The sequence below is a fragment of the Thalassophryne amazonica genome, chromosome 7 (assembly GCF_902500255.1).
Source record: "Thalassophryne amazonica chromosome 7, fThaAma1.1, whole genome shotgun sequence".
Classification (NCBI taxonomy): domain Eukaryota; kingdom Metazoa; phylum Chordata; class Actinopteri; order Batrachoidiformes; family Batrachoididae; genus Thalassophryne; species Thalassophryne amazonica.
This window is the reverse complement of record NC_047109.1, coordinates 44584784-44599337: the sequence shown is the minus strand read 5'-3', so window position 1 is coordinate 44599337 and position 14554 is coordinate 44584784. Positions and strand designations below refer to the sequence as shown.

At 39.5% G+C, this 14554-nt stretch overlaps 1 protein-coding gene across 1 annotated transcript in view; it reads left to right on the top strand.

The window, feature by feature from the left end:
* The window catches only part of si:ch211-1i11.3 (mitogen-activated protein kinase kinase kinase 5), an 83410-nt gene extending 81812 nt beyond the window's left edge, over positions 1–1598 (top strand). Inside the window, exon 28 of the mRNA XM_034174090.1 lies at positions 908–1598. Coding sequence (XP_034029981.1) covers positions 908–1004 — 97 coding nt within the window. The 3' untranslated portion in view covers positions 1005–1598. The remainder of the gene's footprint in view (positions 1–907) is intronic.
* The last annotated feature ends 12956 nt before the right edge of the window (positions 1599–14554 follow it).

Below are 14554 nucleotides of genomic sequence, written 5' to 3'. Positions count from 1 at the left end.
ACACCCTGGACAGGGCACAAGACCATCATAGGGCTGCCCTACCATGCTTATAAAAAATGAACTCCAAATCTCAATTTTCCAGGATTTTGTAAAATCATAAAAGTACAATATGCTCAATGGAAAGCTTACTGTGAGCAGAAACAGCTGCCTGCCTGTGCAGCCTTTTGTCTCCGTTTCTAGATGATGCTGCAAGAAAAGTCTCACCCAGAATCACAGCCATATAACTAATATTTTGATTTCACTTGATTGTATCACATAACTCTGACATGACTTCAATCATGTCAGAGGTCTGATACATTTGTCAGCAGATATCTATGCAGAAAATTGTCTTTCAGTATCTCTATAGTACTTACTGAGATTTGGTCATAATGTGATTAAGATAATGACCCCTGATTTGACCTTAACCTTAGACCTATGACCTTGACATGACCAATGTTGCTTCATCTTAGCTATGTTGCGAGAGGGAGTTCCACTGACTTTATCCACCAAGTGTGGCTGAATTTCTTTGTTTTTTTTTATTCTTAATAAATTTGTAAAAATCTAACAAAAAAAAACTTTTCACGTCATTATGGGGTGCTGTGAGTAGAATTTTGAGGTGAAAAAAAATAATTTCACCTGTTTTGGAATAAAGCTGTAACAAAATATGGAAAAATTTAAGTGCTGTAAATACATACTTTCTTGGTGTGTGTGTGTGTGTGTGTGTGTGTGTGTGTGTGTGTGTGTGTGTGTGTGTGTGTGTGTCCAGTCTACCAGCACTGTCTCGCAGGGCAGCAGTATCAGCACAGCTTGTGCCTGGGTTGGGATTCAAATTTGTCCCTTGAAAGCAATTCATGTGTAACTTTCATGGCCAAAATGTGACCACAGCCCTGGACTATGTTAAAATTTTTTGTCTGTGGCTATTTCGCAGAGGTGGAATGTTGTGTCGAATCTGGGCAGCCATCCGCGCTCACAGGAAGGCCCAGCTCAGCACCCACACTGAAGACAATGAGGACACTCCACTCTAATGTATGGACATGCAAACATGTTGGACATCAGGCGTTTATGGACAGGCTGGTCCTGCAGCCAGGCACTGGTGAACATTTTTATGGAAACATATTTAGCAACCTTGTTGAAAAACGAATGTATATTTTGTTACAGATACAAGCTACAGGTCTGCTAGTTTTTGTGTGGTTGGCTCCATAAAACTAGTTTTTATTTTACGATTACTCAGGGGTTTGACAAGTCAGATAATAAGGATGTCTTCTTTTAAAATAAAACTTGTGCATCCTTAAAATAATGTGCTCACAAGAAAGGTCAGATCAGGTGCTGCACATCATCACATCCACCACACAATCTTGTGTGGCTCCTAGATGGCAACCACTCAGGAAGACAACCGGTCCTTTCTCCACCTCTCCAAAGTAACCATCTTATCAGCCACAGCCAGGTGAAATGTGGTCAACTGACTCCGCAGGTAACCATTCGATTAACAAAAAAAAATGACTGTGTTGTAGTCGAGGCTCAAACTCTCAAATCCAGACCAAGACTTTGACATTTCAGAACTAAGGCCAGGGCTGGAAACCTCAAGACCAACTCATAAAGAAGAAGAAATGGTTCTCAAATAAAAGACAGAGCATGGATGTTTGTATGTCTAAAGTGTGAAAGTAATTTCAAGAACAGCAGTTGTGAGTGATAACATTTTGCAGGTGGGCAAGTGGTGGACTGTTTATTCAGATTTCCTAAAGGTATGACCATGAAAAGGCATGCAGGTGTTAATTTTGGGGATGAAAATTTACAGGGTTATTCCATAATTTATTCCTCAGAATTGAGTGAGTCCATATTTTTTTCCTCTGCTTGGTCTAAAAAAGTAACCGTTACTGACTACCACAATCTTTTTTTCTTGATTTCTTATAGTGTTTCTTAAAGCCAGAAAGTTGCCATTTGAAATTACTTTAGTTTTGTGTCATGTCTGTGATCTGCTTTTTTTCTACAAAATTAAACAACTGAATGAACATCCTCCGAGGCCGGTGATTCCATAATTTTTGCCAGGGGTTGTACCTCTTCCGTCTCCATCCAGCTGGTCTCCGTGTCCCATCAGGTATTCGCAGCCCATGGCTCCTGTGCCTTCATGCGGTCACCCCATTCTCCACCCCTAAATTTCAGAGATATACACAACGCAGCTTCAAATCATAACATAAGTCACCCCAAGATACTGCACAAGAGTAAAGTTTAAGCCTTTCTCAGCCTGTGAGCAAGCACAATGACAACAGTGGAAAGGAAAACCTTTCTGTGATTATAGGAAGAAATGTCAAGCAGACCAGACTTAGTGGGGTGACCGTCTGAAGTGTGAATACTAACCACTGACAGCAAAATTCAGAATTGTCAGAGCATGCAGTGATATTTGCTGTTATTTTTCATATTTTTTTTTTCCAGTTCTGTTTTCATTTTGAGTATGATGAGGATGAACACTACTATGCATGTAACCTACCATCCCTGGTTCTCAAGACCAGGCACCTAAGTGGCTCTACTCGACTCTTTTCTACTCTTCTATTTTACTCTTCCTTTTTAAGGTATTTATATATACCTTAGTATACTAGCATAATTCCACCTTAGAATTGGAATGTAATATATAAGATATACCAACTGAATTTTCATGTAAAATGGAACAAGTACACAGATAAATGAGTGTGAAAATGACGAGGACATGACAGCGATGGCGTTTGTATGGTGCTGTGCACTGCTTTGCAGCAGCTGTGAAACAGCACCATATGCAACCTTTATTAAGTTACTGAAAATGTTTGTTGGGACCCCTTTAAAACATTCAAATAAATACTAATTTTAATGTATCAGACTGACTTTGTGTATTCATTCAGCCGTTTACAGTTGGGAGGGGTTTGTAGAGAGATGACACTAAATTCCACGCTCCCGCTTTATGTCAGAATTCCTTCCATGGATGTTTTCAAGGAATCACAATATCACAATAGTATTTGAAACACTCGTACAATTTGGTATAAGCTCTGCAATGTGATTATCTAAGATTGTCAGAATTTTTAGATTGTTGGGTCTTTGAATTAATGATGTTTAATTTTAAATTAATTTTAACAGTTACATCATGTGCCACAGAGAGGTGTGTTCAGTAATTCAGACCAACCCAATGCTGCAAGACTTAATGAAATGAATTAAAATGATTAAATCCTTTAATGTTCAGCTCAACCATTTTGGAGCGCATATTAATATCTACAACATTCTTGAACAAAAAAATGAGGCTACTACAGGTTTAATTGACCAAATTGGTGAGAGGTCAGCGCTGAATATTGGTTGGACTGAAGATCGGTGCACACACAGCACTCAACTGAAACAGTTCGGATATGTCATGAACTCATTAAAAACTTGGTACTTGAAAATAGACATATGTGGTTGATTTTCAGTTGATGCATTCTCTTCATGTAGTATTCTGATATAAAACGGTGAATATAATGTACTGTGTTAAATGTATACTCTAATCCAAAATCAGGTCTTTTACTCTCAGGTTCTCCATCATAATATTCAATCTTGTTTCAGGGTTCAAAAAGTCTTTTTTTCATCCCTTGACAGATGGTGAATTATAGAGGAAAGTTTAATAGGAGTATAAATTGAAAGCTTTTGTAGATATAATACAAAAATATAATAAATTACAAATACACATTTATGTATAATTTTGTTACAAATTACTAAAGATTTGGATAATTCTTGCACGCACGCACACACACACACACACAGTGCATCCAGAAAGTTCACAACGCTTCACTTTCTCCACATTTTTTTTAACTTCAAAATTCTACTCACAACACCCCATAATGATGACTTTATTTTGTAGGTTTTGAAATTTTTGCAAATTTATTAAAAATAACCTAAGAAATGACATAAATAAGTATTCAGACTCTTTGCTCAATACTTTGTTGATGTATTTTTGACAACAATTATAGCCTCAAGTCTTCCTGAATATGATGCCACAAACTTGGCGCACCTACCAAAGGCTGTGAATACTTATGCACATTTTAATTCTTGGAGGGTTTTTTATTAGTATTTTTAATACAATTTGCAAAAAAAAAAAAAAAAAAGCCTTTTTCACATTATCATTATGGAGTGTTGTGTGTAGAATTTTGAGGAAAAAATTAGTTTCATCCATTTTGGAATAATGCTGTAACATGTGGAAAAAGGTGTAGCGCTGTGAATACTTTCTGGATGAATTTTAAAGCTACAAGATTTAATCTCAGCTAGTGGTGACTAGAGACCGCATTATGCCACCTAGTTGCTTTTCTTCACGTTTTTTGGGGGGTGGGGGGGCAATGAGGATTTATGCTTTCTTGCTTTCTCTTGTGATAAGCAATACATATGGCCCATCTCAGAAAAAATTAAGATTCACAAACCTGCACTAGCAACCAGTGGACTGTGTATAGTGGAGCAACCACTGATTCTTTTTTCTTCAGTGATCTGGTCTGCTGCAAAAAGCAAAAGATGGAGTAATTACATCTATTTTGAATTACTGTATCAATATGGTGGCCTCCATGAGGGGGCCTGCTCCTGTGCACAGGTAGCAGCCAAAAGAAGGGTTCATTCTAAGCTCAGGAAAACATCAGGGCCTGTATCCACAAAGCAGTCTAAGGCTAAAAATAGCTCCCAGGGACATTATTCTAAGAAAAAGCTTAAAATTCCTCGAATTCTTAGACATTTCTGAGAATTTTCCATTGGTAAGATGAAAGTTGTCTGCAAAGCACCTTAGGCCTTAAGAGAGCTCCTAAGGTGCCAAACTGGTGGAAAGGAGGAATGAGGACTTTTAAGAAGCCTAAAAGTGTCTGAAGCAAAGAAGATGGCAGAAAAGACAGAAGAAGCAGAGACATTCTCCATATGTAGGATGACAGTGAGTAACACACTACCCGCTTGATCGATGTAATTATTTTATGTTAATTTATTGTCTTAATGTATTTATAAATTGTTTAGGCTCTTATCACATACATACTAATATTATTTTATTATTATTATTATTAGTAATATATACACATTCTGCATGTGAATGAGGTAGTGTTTCAAGCTGTGTAACAATTCATTCAATTTTGCTGTGTTTCATCATCATGACATTGTTATCCTCACAATTACACATCTTAATGCAGTTCAGTTTATATGATCAGTTGATTTCACTGTCTACTCACGTCTAGGAGGGCGGAGCACATTTGTTTTTTTAATTTCTCCTCCCCTTTCCATGACAACCAATCACAGCTCTTACCTGACTTTGTCGTATCTAGCAGCGGGGTCAACCCCGCCTCCTCACAAAGATAGGAGTTTCTGTCCCCTCCTTGCTCAGAGTTGCTCTGACACCTGCTGGTTCACGCTTAGGTTAAGAGTCCTTGCCAGGAAATTTTAGGCTGAGTTAGGAGCTCTTTGAGAGGACTTTGAGTTGCTTCGCGGATGTGGGCCCAGATTGTTGTTGCACGTAATGAACAAAAGGTTATTATTGCTACACTGCATTTCTGCAAATAAACACTCCTAAATCATACACAATGTAGCTTTAAATCAGGCATAAGGGAGTCCAGTCTACGCTGAAGATTTACTTTACAGTGCGTTTGTCCTGACTAATTGCCGCTACAATGCATTCGATGTGGTGCCGTATGCTGATGTTGCACATGTTTAATGCCAGGTACTTTTCCTCAAGCAACAAGACGCAGAAGGACAATCACAAAACAGCTAATATGTGGGACTGACAGTGCCCATAAGGAATTACAGGATGGTACTAACTAAAATAACCAAGCTCCCCTCAAAAAGAAGAAAACCCTGTTACTGCGAATCTGGTCTGTGCTGTAGTACCCTCTTACAGCCTGCAGGCTGTGCTGTTTAGCTGCCAAGATGTACGTTTATCGCTTCAGGACCTTTTTGATATACATATAGCAAGCTGTTTGGTTTTATGAATTGTCATCTTGTGACTGCACACCCGTTACAGTCACAAGATCAATAATGACACATCTATAATGTGAATTTTACAATAATCACGAGCCACAGGAAGTGCACCGGAAGTTTATTTATTTATTTACTTACTCGAACATGAACAATGTAGATTAAATGGAACAATGGCTCAAAGTGTGCATACATAACGAAGGCATTAAAGAGTTTACATAAAAGGGATACATAAAAACAGAAGTGAAATTCTCTTAATGTTTTGGTTTTTACAGCTTTTTTGTTCATGCAATGTTTTAAGATCTCCAAATAAGATTTACAATAAGACATAAAAACAACAAATCTGGGTTTTTGATTAAAAAATGGCTGGTGTGCACATTAAATTTGGCTACAATAATAACAAGGTTGATCTGATCTGAATGGAATGTGTGAATGGTTTTTGTTTTAGTTAAGGTATATGTAGTTTTGCGTTTGCAGGTGTATATGTCACTCCATACACCGTCAGGTTCATAAATATTTAGACAATCACGCAATCTATATTATTATAGCCAAGTGGCCTGTGTATGTATGTGTGTATGGCTTCGATCATGGAGAAACTGGGAAGAGCTGACCTTTGCCCTTTTGTATGCTTATGCATTTTGAGTCAAGGATGAATGCTGCAAAAACAGAAAGTTGATAGGACTAATATTTTTGGAGAAATTAGCGATATTAGCTAACAACAGTGGATATGGATATGGTGCTGCAATGCAACATGGGATTTTGGGGTTTTAAATGTTATTGTGGTTCATGAAAATTCATTAAGGTATGTCTTCTATAATACATTCCAATTCTAAGGTAGAACGCTGCTAGTGTATGCTAAGGTATATTGAGTTATCTAAAAAAGAATAGTAGAGTAGAGCCACGGTGCCTGGTCTTGAGAACCAGGGATGATAGGTTGAAAAGCTTTTTTACTCCATGGGAACTCTCCCTACCCACCTAAGCGGCTCAAGAATATGGACATTATGTATATGTGATATTTACACAATAAGGGCAATAAACAAACATACAAGAAAAATAGTTACTACATATTATAGGAGTAAGCTATTAAAACCTAAATATTAATACAGAAGATTGTAGTATACATATACCTAGTCTGTAGACTAGTAGTAAAATTAAATTATAGCTAGTGGGCTAAGCTATAAATATGGTTATTTTATTATAGAAAAAGAAGATATGATGTAATATGTTTTAGGTACAGTGGGGAAAATAAGTATTTGACCCCCTGTCAGTTTTGCAGGTTTTCCCACCTACAAAGAATGGAGAGGTCTGTAATTTTTATCGTAGGTACACTTCAACTGTGAGAGACAGAATCTAAAAAAAAAATAAAAAATCCAGAAAATCACAGTGTGATTTTTAAATAACTAATATGCATTTTATTGCATAAAATAAGTATTTGACCCCCTAGAAAAACAGACCGTAACAATTGGTACAGAAACATCTGTCTGCCATTACAGAGGTCAGACGTTTCCTGTAGTTCTTGACCAAGTTTTCACACACTGCAACAGGGATTTTGGTCCACTCCTCCATACAGATCTTCTCTAGAAGTTTCAGGTTTGGAGTTTCCGCTCCCTCCAAAGATTTTCTATTGAGTTCAGGTCTGGAGACTGGCCAGGCCACTCCAGGACATTGAACTGCTTCTTACGGAGCCCCTCCTTAGTTGCCCAGGCTGTGTGTTTGGTGTCATTGTCATGCTGGAAGACCCAGCCATGACCCATCTTCAATGCTCTCCCTTCTGAGGGAAGGAGGTTGTTTGCCAAAATCTCACAATACATGACCCCATTCATCCTCCCTTCAATACGGTGCAGTTGTCCTGTTCCCTTTGCAGAAGAGCACCCCCAGAGTACAATGTTTCCACCCCCATGCTTCATGGTTGGGATGGTTTTCTTGGGGTTGTTCTCATCCTCTAAACATGGTAAGTGGAGTTGATTCCAAAAAGCTCTATTTTGGTCTCATCTGACCACATGACCTTCTCCCATGCCTTCTCTGGATCGTCAAGATGGTCACTGGTGAACTTCAAACGGGCTGTCTGGAGCAGGTGGACCTTGCTGCCCTGCAGGATTTTAAACCATGACAGCATCATGTGTTACTAATGTAATCTTTGTGACTGTGGTCCCAGCTCTCTTCAGGTCATTGACCAGGTCCTCCTGTGTAGTTCTGGGCTTTCTCAGAATCATCCTTACCCCACAAAGTGAGATCTTGCATGGAATCCCAGACCGAGGGAGATTGACAGTCATCTTGTGTTTCTTCCACTTTCTAATAAATAATCATAACAGTTGTTATCTTCTTAAAAGCTGCTTGCCTGTTGTCCTGTAGTCCATCCCAGCCTTGTGCAGGTCGACAGTTTTGTCCCTGGTGTCTTTAGACAGCTCTTTGGTCTTGGCTATGGTGGACAGGTTGGAGTGTGTGAACAGGTGTCTTTTATACAGGTAACAAGTTCAAACAGGTGCAATTAATACAGGTAAAGAGTACAGAATAAGAGGGCTTCTTAAAGAAAAATTAACAGGTCTTTGAGAGCCAGAATTCTTGCTGGTTGGTAGGGAATCAAATACTTATTTTATGCAATAAAATGCAAATTAATTATTTAAAAATCATACAATGTGATTTTCTGGATTTGTTTTAGATTCTGTCTCTCACAGTTGAAGTGTACCTACAATAAAAATTACAGACCTCTCCATTCCTTGTAGGTGTGAAAACCTGCAAAACTGACAGTGGGTCAAATACTTATTTTCCCCACTGTATCTATCTAAAGTTCACCCTGCTAGTATACTATAGAAAGACAAAATACATATTCTATATGCTATCTAATGGAAACCCTTAACTTACATACAAAATGTTGATATCTATATACAGAACCCATAAACTGAAGAATCATTAAAAATCTACATCATATAAAATAAAAATGTAAATAACAAAAATAAGCAAATTATAGCTAGATGAGTTAAGATGAGTTAAATTAGCAGTTAATAAGCCAAATTGCTAGCCAAAAGGGATAAACAAAGCCGGTAACTAGCGTATAAAGTACAATAGCATAGTTTAACCCTACAATAATGGCTACATATAAATATATACATGTAAAAACAATGTAAGCACACGTATGTATTAACTTTAGCTTTCCAAACAGAAAAGAACCAACTATATTGTTAGCTATGATAAACAATACTACAGCTGGTTATATAAGCTAACATTAGCTTTTAGTTTAACAATGTTGCTAGTGTTATTGATTTATGTTTTTGTAGTTCAATTGGTTTAGTCATTTTAGTTACATGTCATGTTACCATTACATGACTGAGTTAAGTGTCATGTTGCCATTACCATGAGTGAAAATTGGACTGCTTTTGAGGTCTTCCGCCACCATCTCTGCCACCGTCTCACCTGCTTGTGACAGAATGCAAAAAAGACAAAGGCTCTGCATGCATGCGTGTAACTTCGATCACGGACAAACTGGGGAGAGCTGACCTTTGGCGTTCATCTCACCCTGTCCTTTTTAACTTCCTCTGTCACACCAACCACCTGCATGTCCTCCCTCAGAACATCCATAAACCTCCTCTTTGGCCTTCCTCTTCTTGTTGCTGATGGCTCCATCCTCAGTATCTTTCTCCCTATATATCCTGGGTCCCTCCTCTGCATACATCCAAACCATCTCAGGCTCACCTCTCTGACTTTGTCTCCAAACTGTCCCACCTGAGCTGTCTCTCTATGTTCATTCCTATTCCAGTCCATTCTCGTCACTCCCAAACTGAATCACAACATCTTCAGCTCCGCCACCTCCAGCTCTGCCTCCTACCTTTTTGTTAGTGCCACCGTCTCTAAGCCGTACACCATAACTGGTCTCAATACTGTCTTGTAAACTTTCCACTTCACTCTTGCAGATATTCTTTTGTAACAAATGGCTCCTGACACCTTTCTCCACCCATTCCACCCTGTACTCTATTCTTCACCTCTTTATCACACTCTCCATTGCGTTGGACAGTGGACCCCACAGAGCGCTATATACAGTAGTGTTCAGAATAATATTAGTGCTATGTGACTAAAAAGATTAATCCAGGTTTTGAGTATATTTCTTATTGTTACATGAGAAACAAGGTACCAGTAGACTCAGTAGATTCCCACAAATCCAGCAAGACCAAGCATTCATGATATGCACACTCTTAAGGCTATGAAATTGGGCTATTAGTAAAAAAAAAAGTAGAAAAGGGGGTGTTCACAATAATAGTAGTGTGGCATTCAGTCAGTGAGTTCGTCACTTTTGTGGAACAACCAGATGTGAATCAGGTGTCCCCTATTTAAGGATGAAGCCAGCACCTGTTGAACATGCTTTTCTCTTTGAAAGCCTGAGGAAAATGGGACGTTCAAGACATTGTTCAAAAGAACAGCGTAGTTTGATTAAAAAGTTGATTGGAGAGGGGAAAACTTATAAGCAGGTGCAAAAAATTATAGTCTGTTCATCTACAATGATCTCCAGTGCTTTAAAATTTACAAAAAAACAGAGATGCGTGGAAGAAAATGGAAAACTACCATCAAAATGGATAGAAGAATAACCAGAATGGCAAAGGCTCACCTATTGATCAGCTCCAGGATGATCAAAGACAGTCTGGAGTTACCTGTAAGTGATGTGACAGTTAGAAGACACCTGTGTGAAGCTAATTTATGTGCAAGAAACTCCCGCAAAGTCCCTCTGTTAAATAAAAGACGTGCAGAAGAGGTTACAATTTGCCAAAGAACACATCAACTGGCCTAAAGAGAAATGGAGGAATATTTTGTGGACTGATGAAAGTAAAATTGTTCTTTTTGGGTCCAAGGGTTGCAGACAGTTTGTGAGACGACCCCCAAACTCTGAATTCAAGTCACGGTTCACAGTGAAGACAGTGAAGCATGGTGGTGCAAGCATCTTGATATGGGCATGTTTCTCCTACTATGGTGTTGGGCCTATAGATCACATACCAGGTATCATGGATCAGTTTGGATATGTCAAAATACTTGAAGAGGTCATGTTGCCTTATGCTGAAGAGGACATGCCCTTGAAATGGGTGTTTCAACAAAACGACCTAAGCACACTAGTAAACGAGCAAAATCTTGGTTCCAAACCAACAAAATTAATGCCTCGCACATGTGAAGAAATCATGAAAAACTGTGGTTATACAACTAAATACTAGTTTAGTGATTCATAGGATTGCTAAAAAAAAAAAAAGCAGTTTGAACATAATAGTTTTGAGTTTGTAGCGTCAATAGCAGATGCTACTATTATTGTGAATACCCCCTTTTCTACTTTTTTTTCTAATAGCCCAATTTCATAGCCTTAAGAGTGTGCATATCATGAATGCTTGGTCTTGTTGGATTTGTGAGAATGTACTGAATCTACTGGTACCTTGTTTCCCATGTAACAAGAAGAAATATACTCAAAACCTGGATTAATCTTTTAGTCACATGGCACTACTATTATTCTGAACACTACTGTAAGTACTAGAGTCCACACTCCCAATGCTGCCCACTAAACGTGAATGTCCCGTCATGAACAGCAACATGACACCTCCTAACTGGTCAAAATATTGACAAAGTGCCTGGATGTTAAATGTGTCATATGCAATTTCAATGTGGATACGCGAATGAACACACATGGAAAAAAAGCTCACAAAATACATGTTAAAATACCATTCAGACCTGGATATCAAGCCAGTAAAATTAATTTACCTTAAATTATGTACGGAAAGTATTAAACTTACTCTGACACCCAGACATTCTGAAATATTAGTGTTGAAAGTTACACAGATCTGATCTGTTCCAGTTGCGATAAATCAGCAGCTCAGCTGCTGAGCTGAGATGTCCTGCTGCTGCTGTGTTCAGTGCGGCGTGGCTACTATATATATATATATATATATATATATATATATATATATATATATACGAGGTCTATTAGAAAAGTATCCGACCTTATTATTTTTTTCAAAAACCATATGGATTTGAATCACGTGTGATTACATCAGACATGCTTGAACCCTCATGGGCATGCGAGAGGTTTTTCACGCCTGTCGGTTACGTCATTCGCCTGTGGGCAGTCTTTGAGTGAGGAGTCGTCCACCCGCTCGTCGATTTTTTTTTCATTGTTTAGGAATGGCTCAGAGACTGTTGCTTTGTTTGATAAAAATTTTTTCAAAACTGTAAGGCACAACTGAGTGGACACCATTCAATAAATTCAGCTGGTTTTCGGTAAAAATTTTAACGGCTGATGAGAGATTTTGGTCTGGTAGTGTCGCTTTAAGGACGGTCCACGGCGCCTGACGGCGATCTGCGCTTCGAGGCGGCAGCGTCTCGCCGTTTCAAGTTGAAAACTTCCACATTTCAGGCTCTGTTGACGCAGTAAGTCGTCAGAGAACAGAGAACTTTCAGAAGAAGTCGGCATGAGGAGTTTATTCGGACATTCCATTGTTAACGGTCATTTTGTAATGAAAGAACGTGCGGGCAGAGTCACATGTCGGGCTGGACCCGACCGCGGGGGGTCGCAGCAGGAAAAACACCTCTGTTGGAAATCTTAACGGGCAAGTTGGAACATGCCCAAGCTGTTAAACAGTTTTTCAGTTACTCACTTGTTGAAAGCCATTAAAAGCCGCCTGAATTCTACAAATGGTTTTCAACACGGAGGTGTTTTTCCTGTCGCGGCGCACACAGATTTGCCGAGTCGTCACGGAAACGACTCGGCAAATTTGCGCGTACGTCTTTCATTAAAAAAATGTCCTTAAACAGTGGAATGTCCGCATAAATTCCTCATGCCGGCCTCTTCTGAATTTTCTCTGTTCTCTCACGATGTCCTGGGTGAATTAAGCCTTAAATTAGGATGTTTTCAGCTCGAAACAGGCCGACGACAGCGCCTGGAAGCGCTGCAGGACGTCCCACTCCGTGGGAAGTCCTTACACCGACAGAAACACCCCATAATCTCTCATCAGCCGTTAAACTTTTCACAGAAAACCATCTTAATTTCTCGAATAGTGTCCACTCGGATATTCCTCACAGGTCCAGAAAAAAATTTGATAAAGCAACGCACGCCGTCTCGAGCAGCATGTGAAACAAAGGAATTCAGCCGAGAGGGCGGGACCACATCTCACTCAAGGCCTGCCCACAGGGAAATGACGTCACCGACACGCGTGAAAAAACTCACGCATGCGCACGAGGGTTCAAGCATGATTGGTGTAATCGCATGTCATTCAAATCCATATAGTTAAAAAAAAAAAAAATAAAAGGGTCGGTTTATTATCTAAGAGACCTCGTATATATATATATATATATATATATATATATATATATATATATATGAGGTCTGTTAGAAAAGTATCTGATCTTTTTATTTTTTTCAAAAACCTGATGGATTTCAATCACGTGTGCTTGCATGAGCCAACCTTGAACCTTCGTGCGCATGCGTGAGTTTTTTCACGCCTGTCGATTGCGTCATTTGCTTGTAAGCAGCCTTTGTGTGAGGATAGGTGGAGTCTCTCGTCGTTTTTTCTTTGCAAGGAAAATGGCGGAACGACTGGAGCAGCGCGACTGCATCAAATTTTGCCAGAAACTGCATCAAATTTTGCCAGAAACTGGGCAATAGCCAGGTGGAAACCATTCAAATTATTCAGACGGCTTTCGGTGATGATCCTATGGGCATCACACAGATTAAGGAGCGGTACAACCGGTTTAAAGATGTCTGCACAACGGTGGAAAGCGAGCCACGCTCTGGTCGGCCATCAACATGCTGAAATGACCGGATCATTTCCAAAGTGAACGCTGTGACAGAAGATTTGGCCATGAAAGGGAGTGGCGGTGAAATTTGTGCCGCTGCTGACGGAGCAAAAGTGCCACTGTGTTGAATTCTCACAGGACATGCTGGACTCCGAAAAATGATACCCACCTCTTCCACCATTCGGAAGATTCAGACAGCTTTCGGTGGCTTTTCAGTCGTGTGACTATCTGAGAAATTGTGGAAGAGGTGGGCATGTCACAGCATGTCCTGTGAGGCTTCAACACGGTTTGCAAAAGTTGTCCATTAATAAAAAAGTATGAACTAGCCTGTTGGCTTCAGCTTGTTTGTAACTCCAAGATGGTGGCATGTTTGGGCGTCAGTTGTCCCATCCAGGTCACCCTGGTATTGCCCACCCTTCACCTCCTTACTCATTTATGGGTTCACCGGGAGATAGACACAGTCAGGTACTTCCAAAATGCCAACTTTTGGAGTCGCGTCCCCATCTTATCTTCAAACCAGCTCTTTAGCAACCCTATGGCTGATGTCACAAAGGGTATGTCTATGGATCATGCCCAGAGAAAAGCACTACATGGCCAAAACTCCATATCTTATGTTCCTTCATGGTTCATGTGATGCGTTTCATTGGAGGCTCCCTAGGTCGCTGTTTGTTTGACACAAAGTATTCCAGGTATAGCTGGGAAATTATGTTTGGTCTCTTGAAAAGCAGGGACCACACACACACACACACACACACACACACACACACACACACACACACACACACACACACACACACACACACACACACACACACACACACACACACACACACACACACACACACAAAAACTACACTGAAAAAAGTGAAACACAGTGCACTTCATTCAAAGT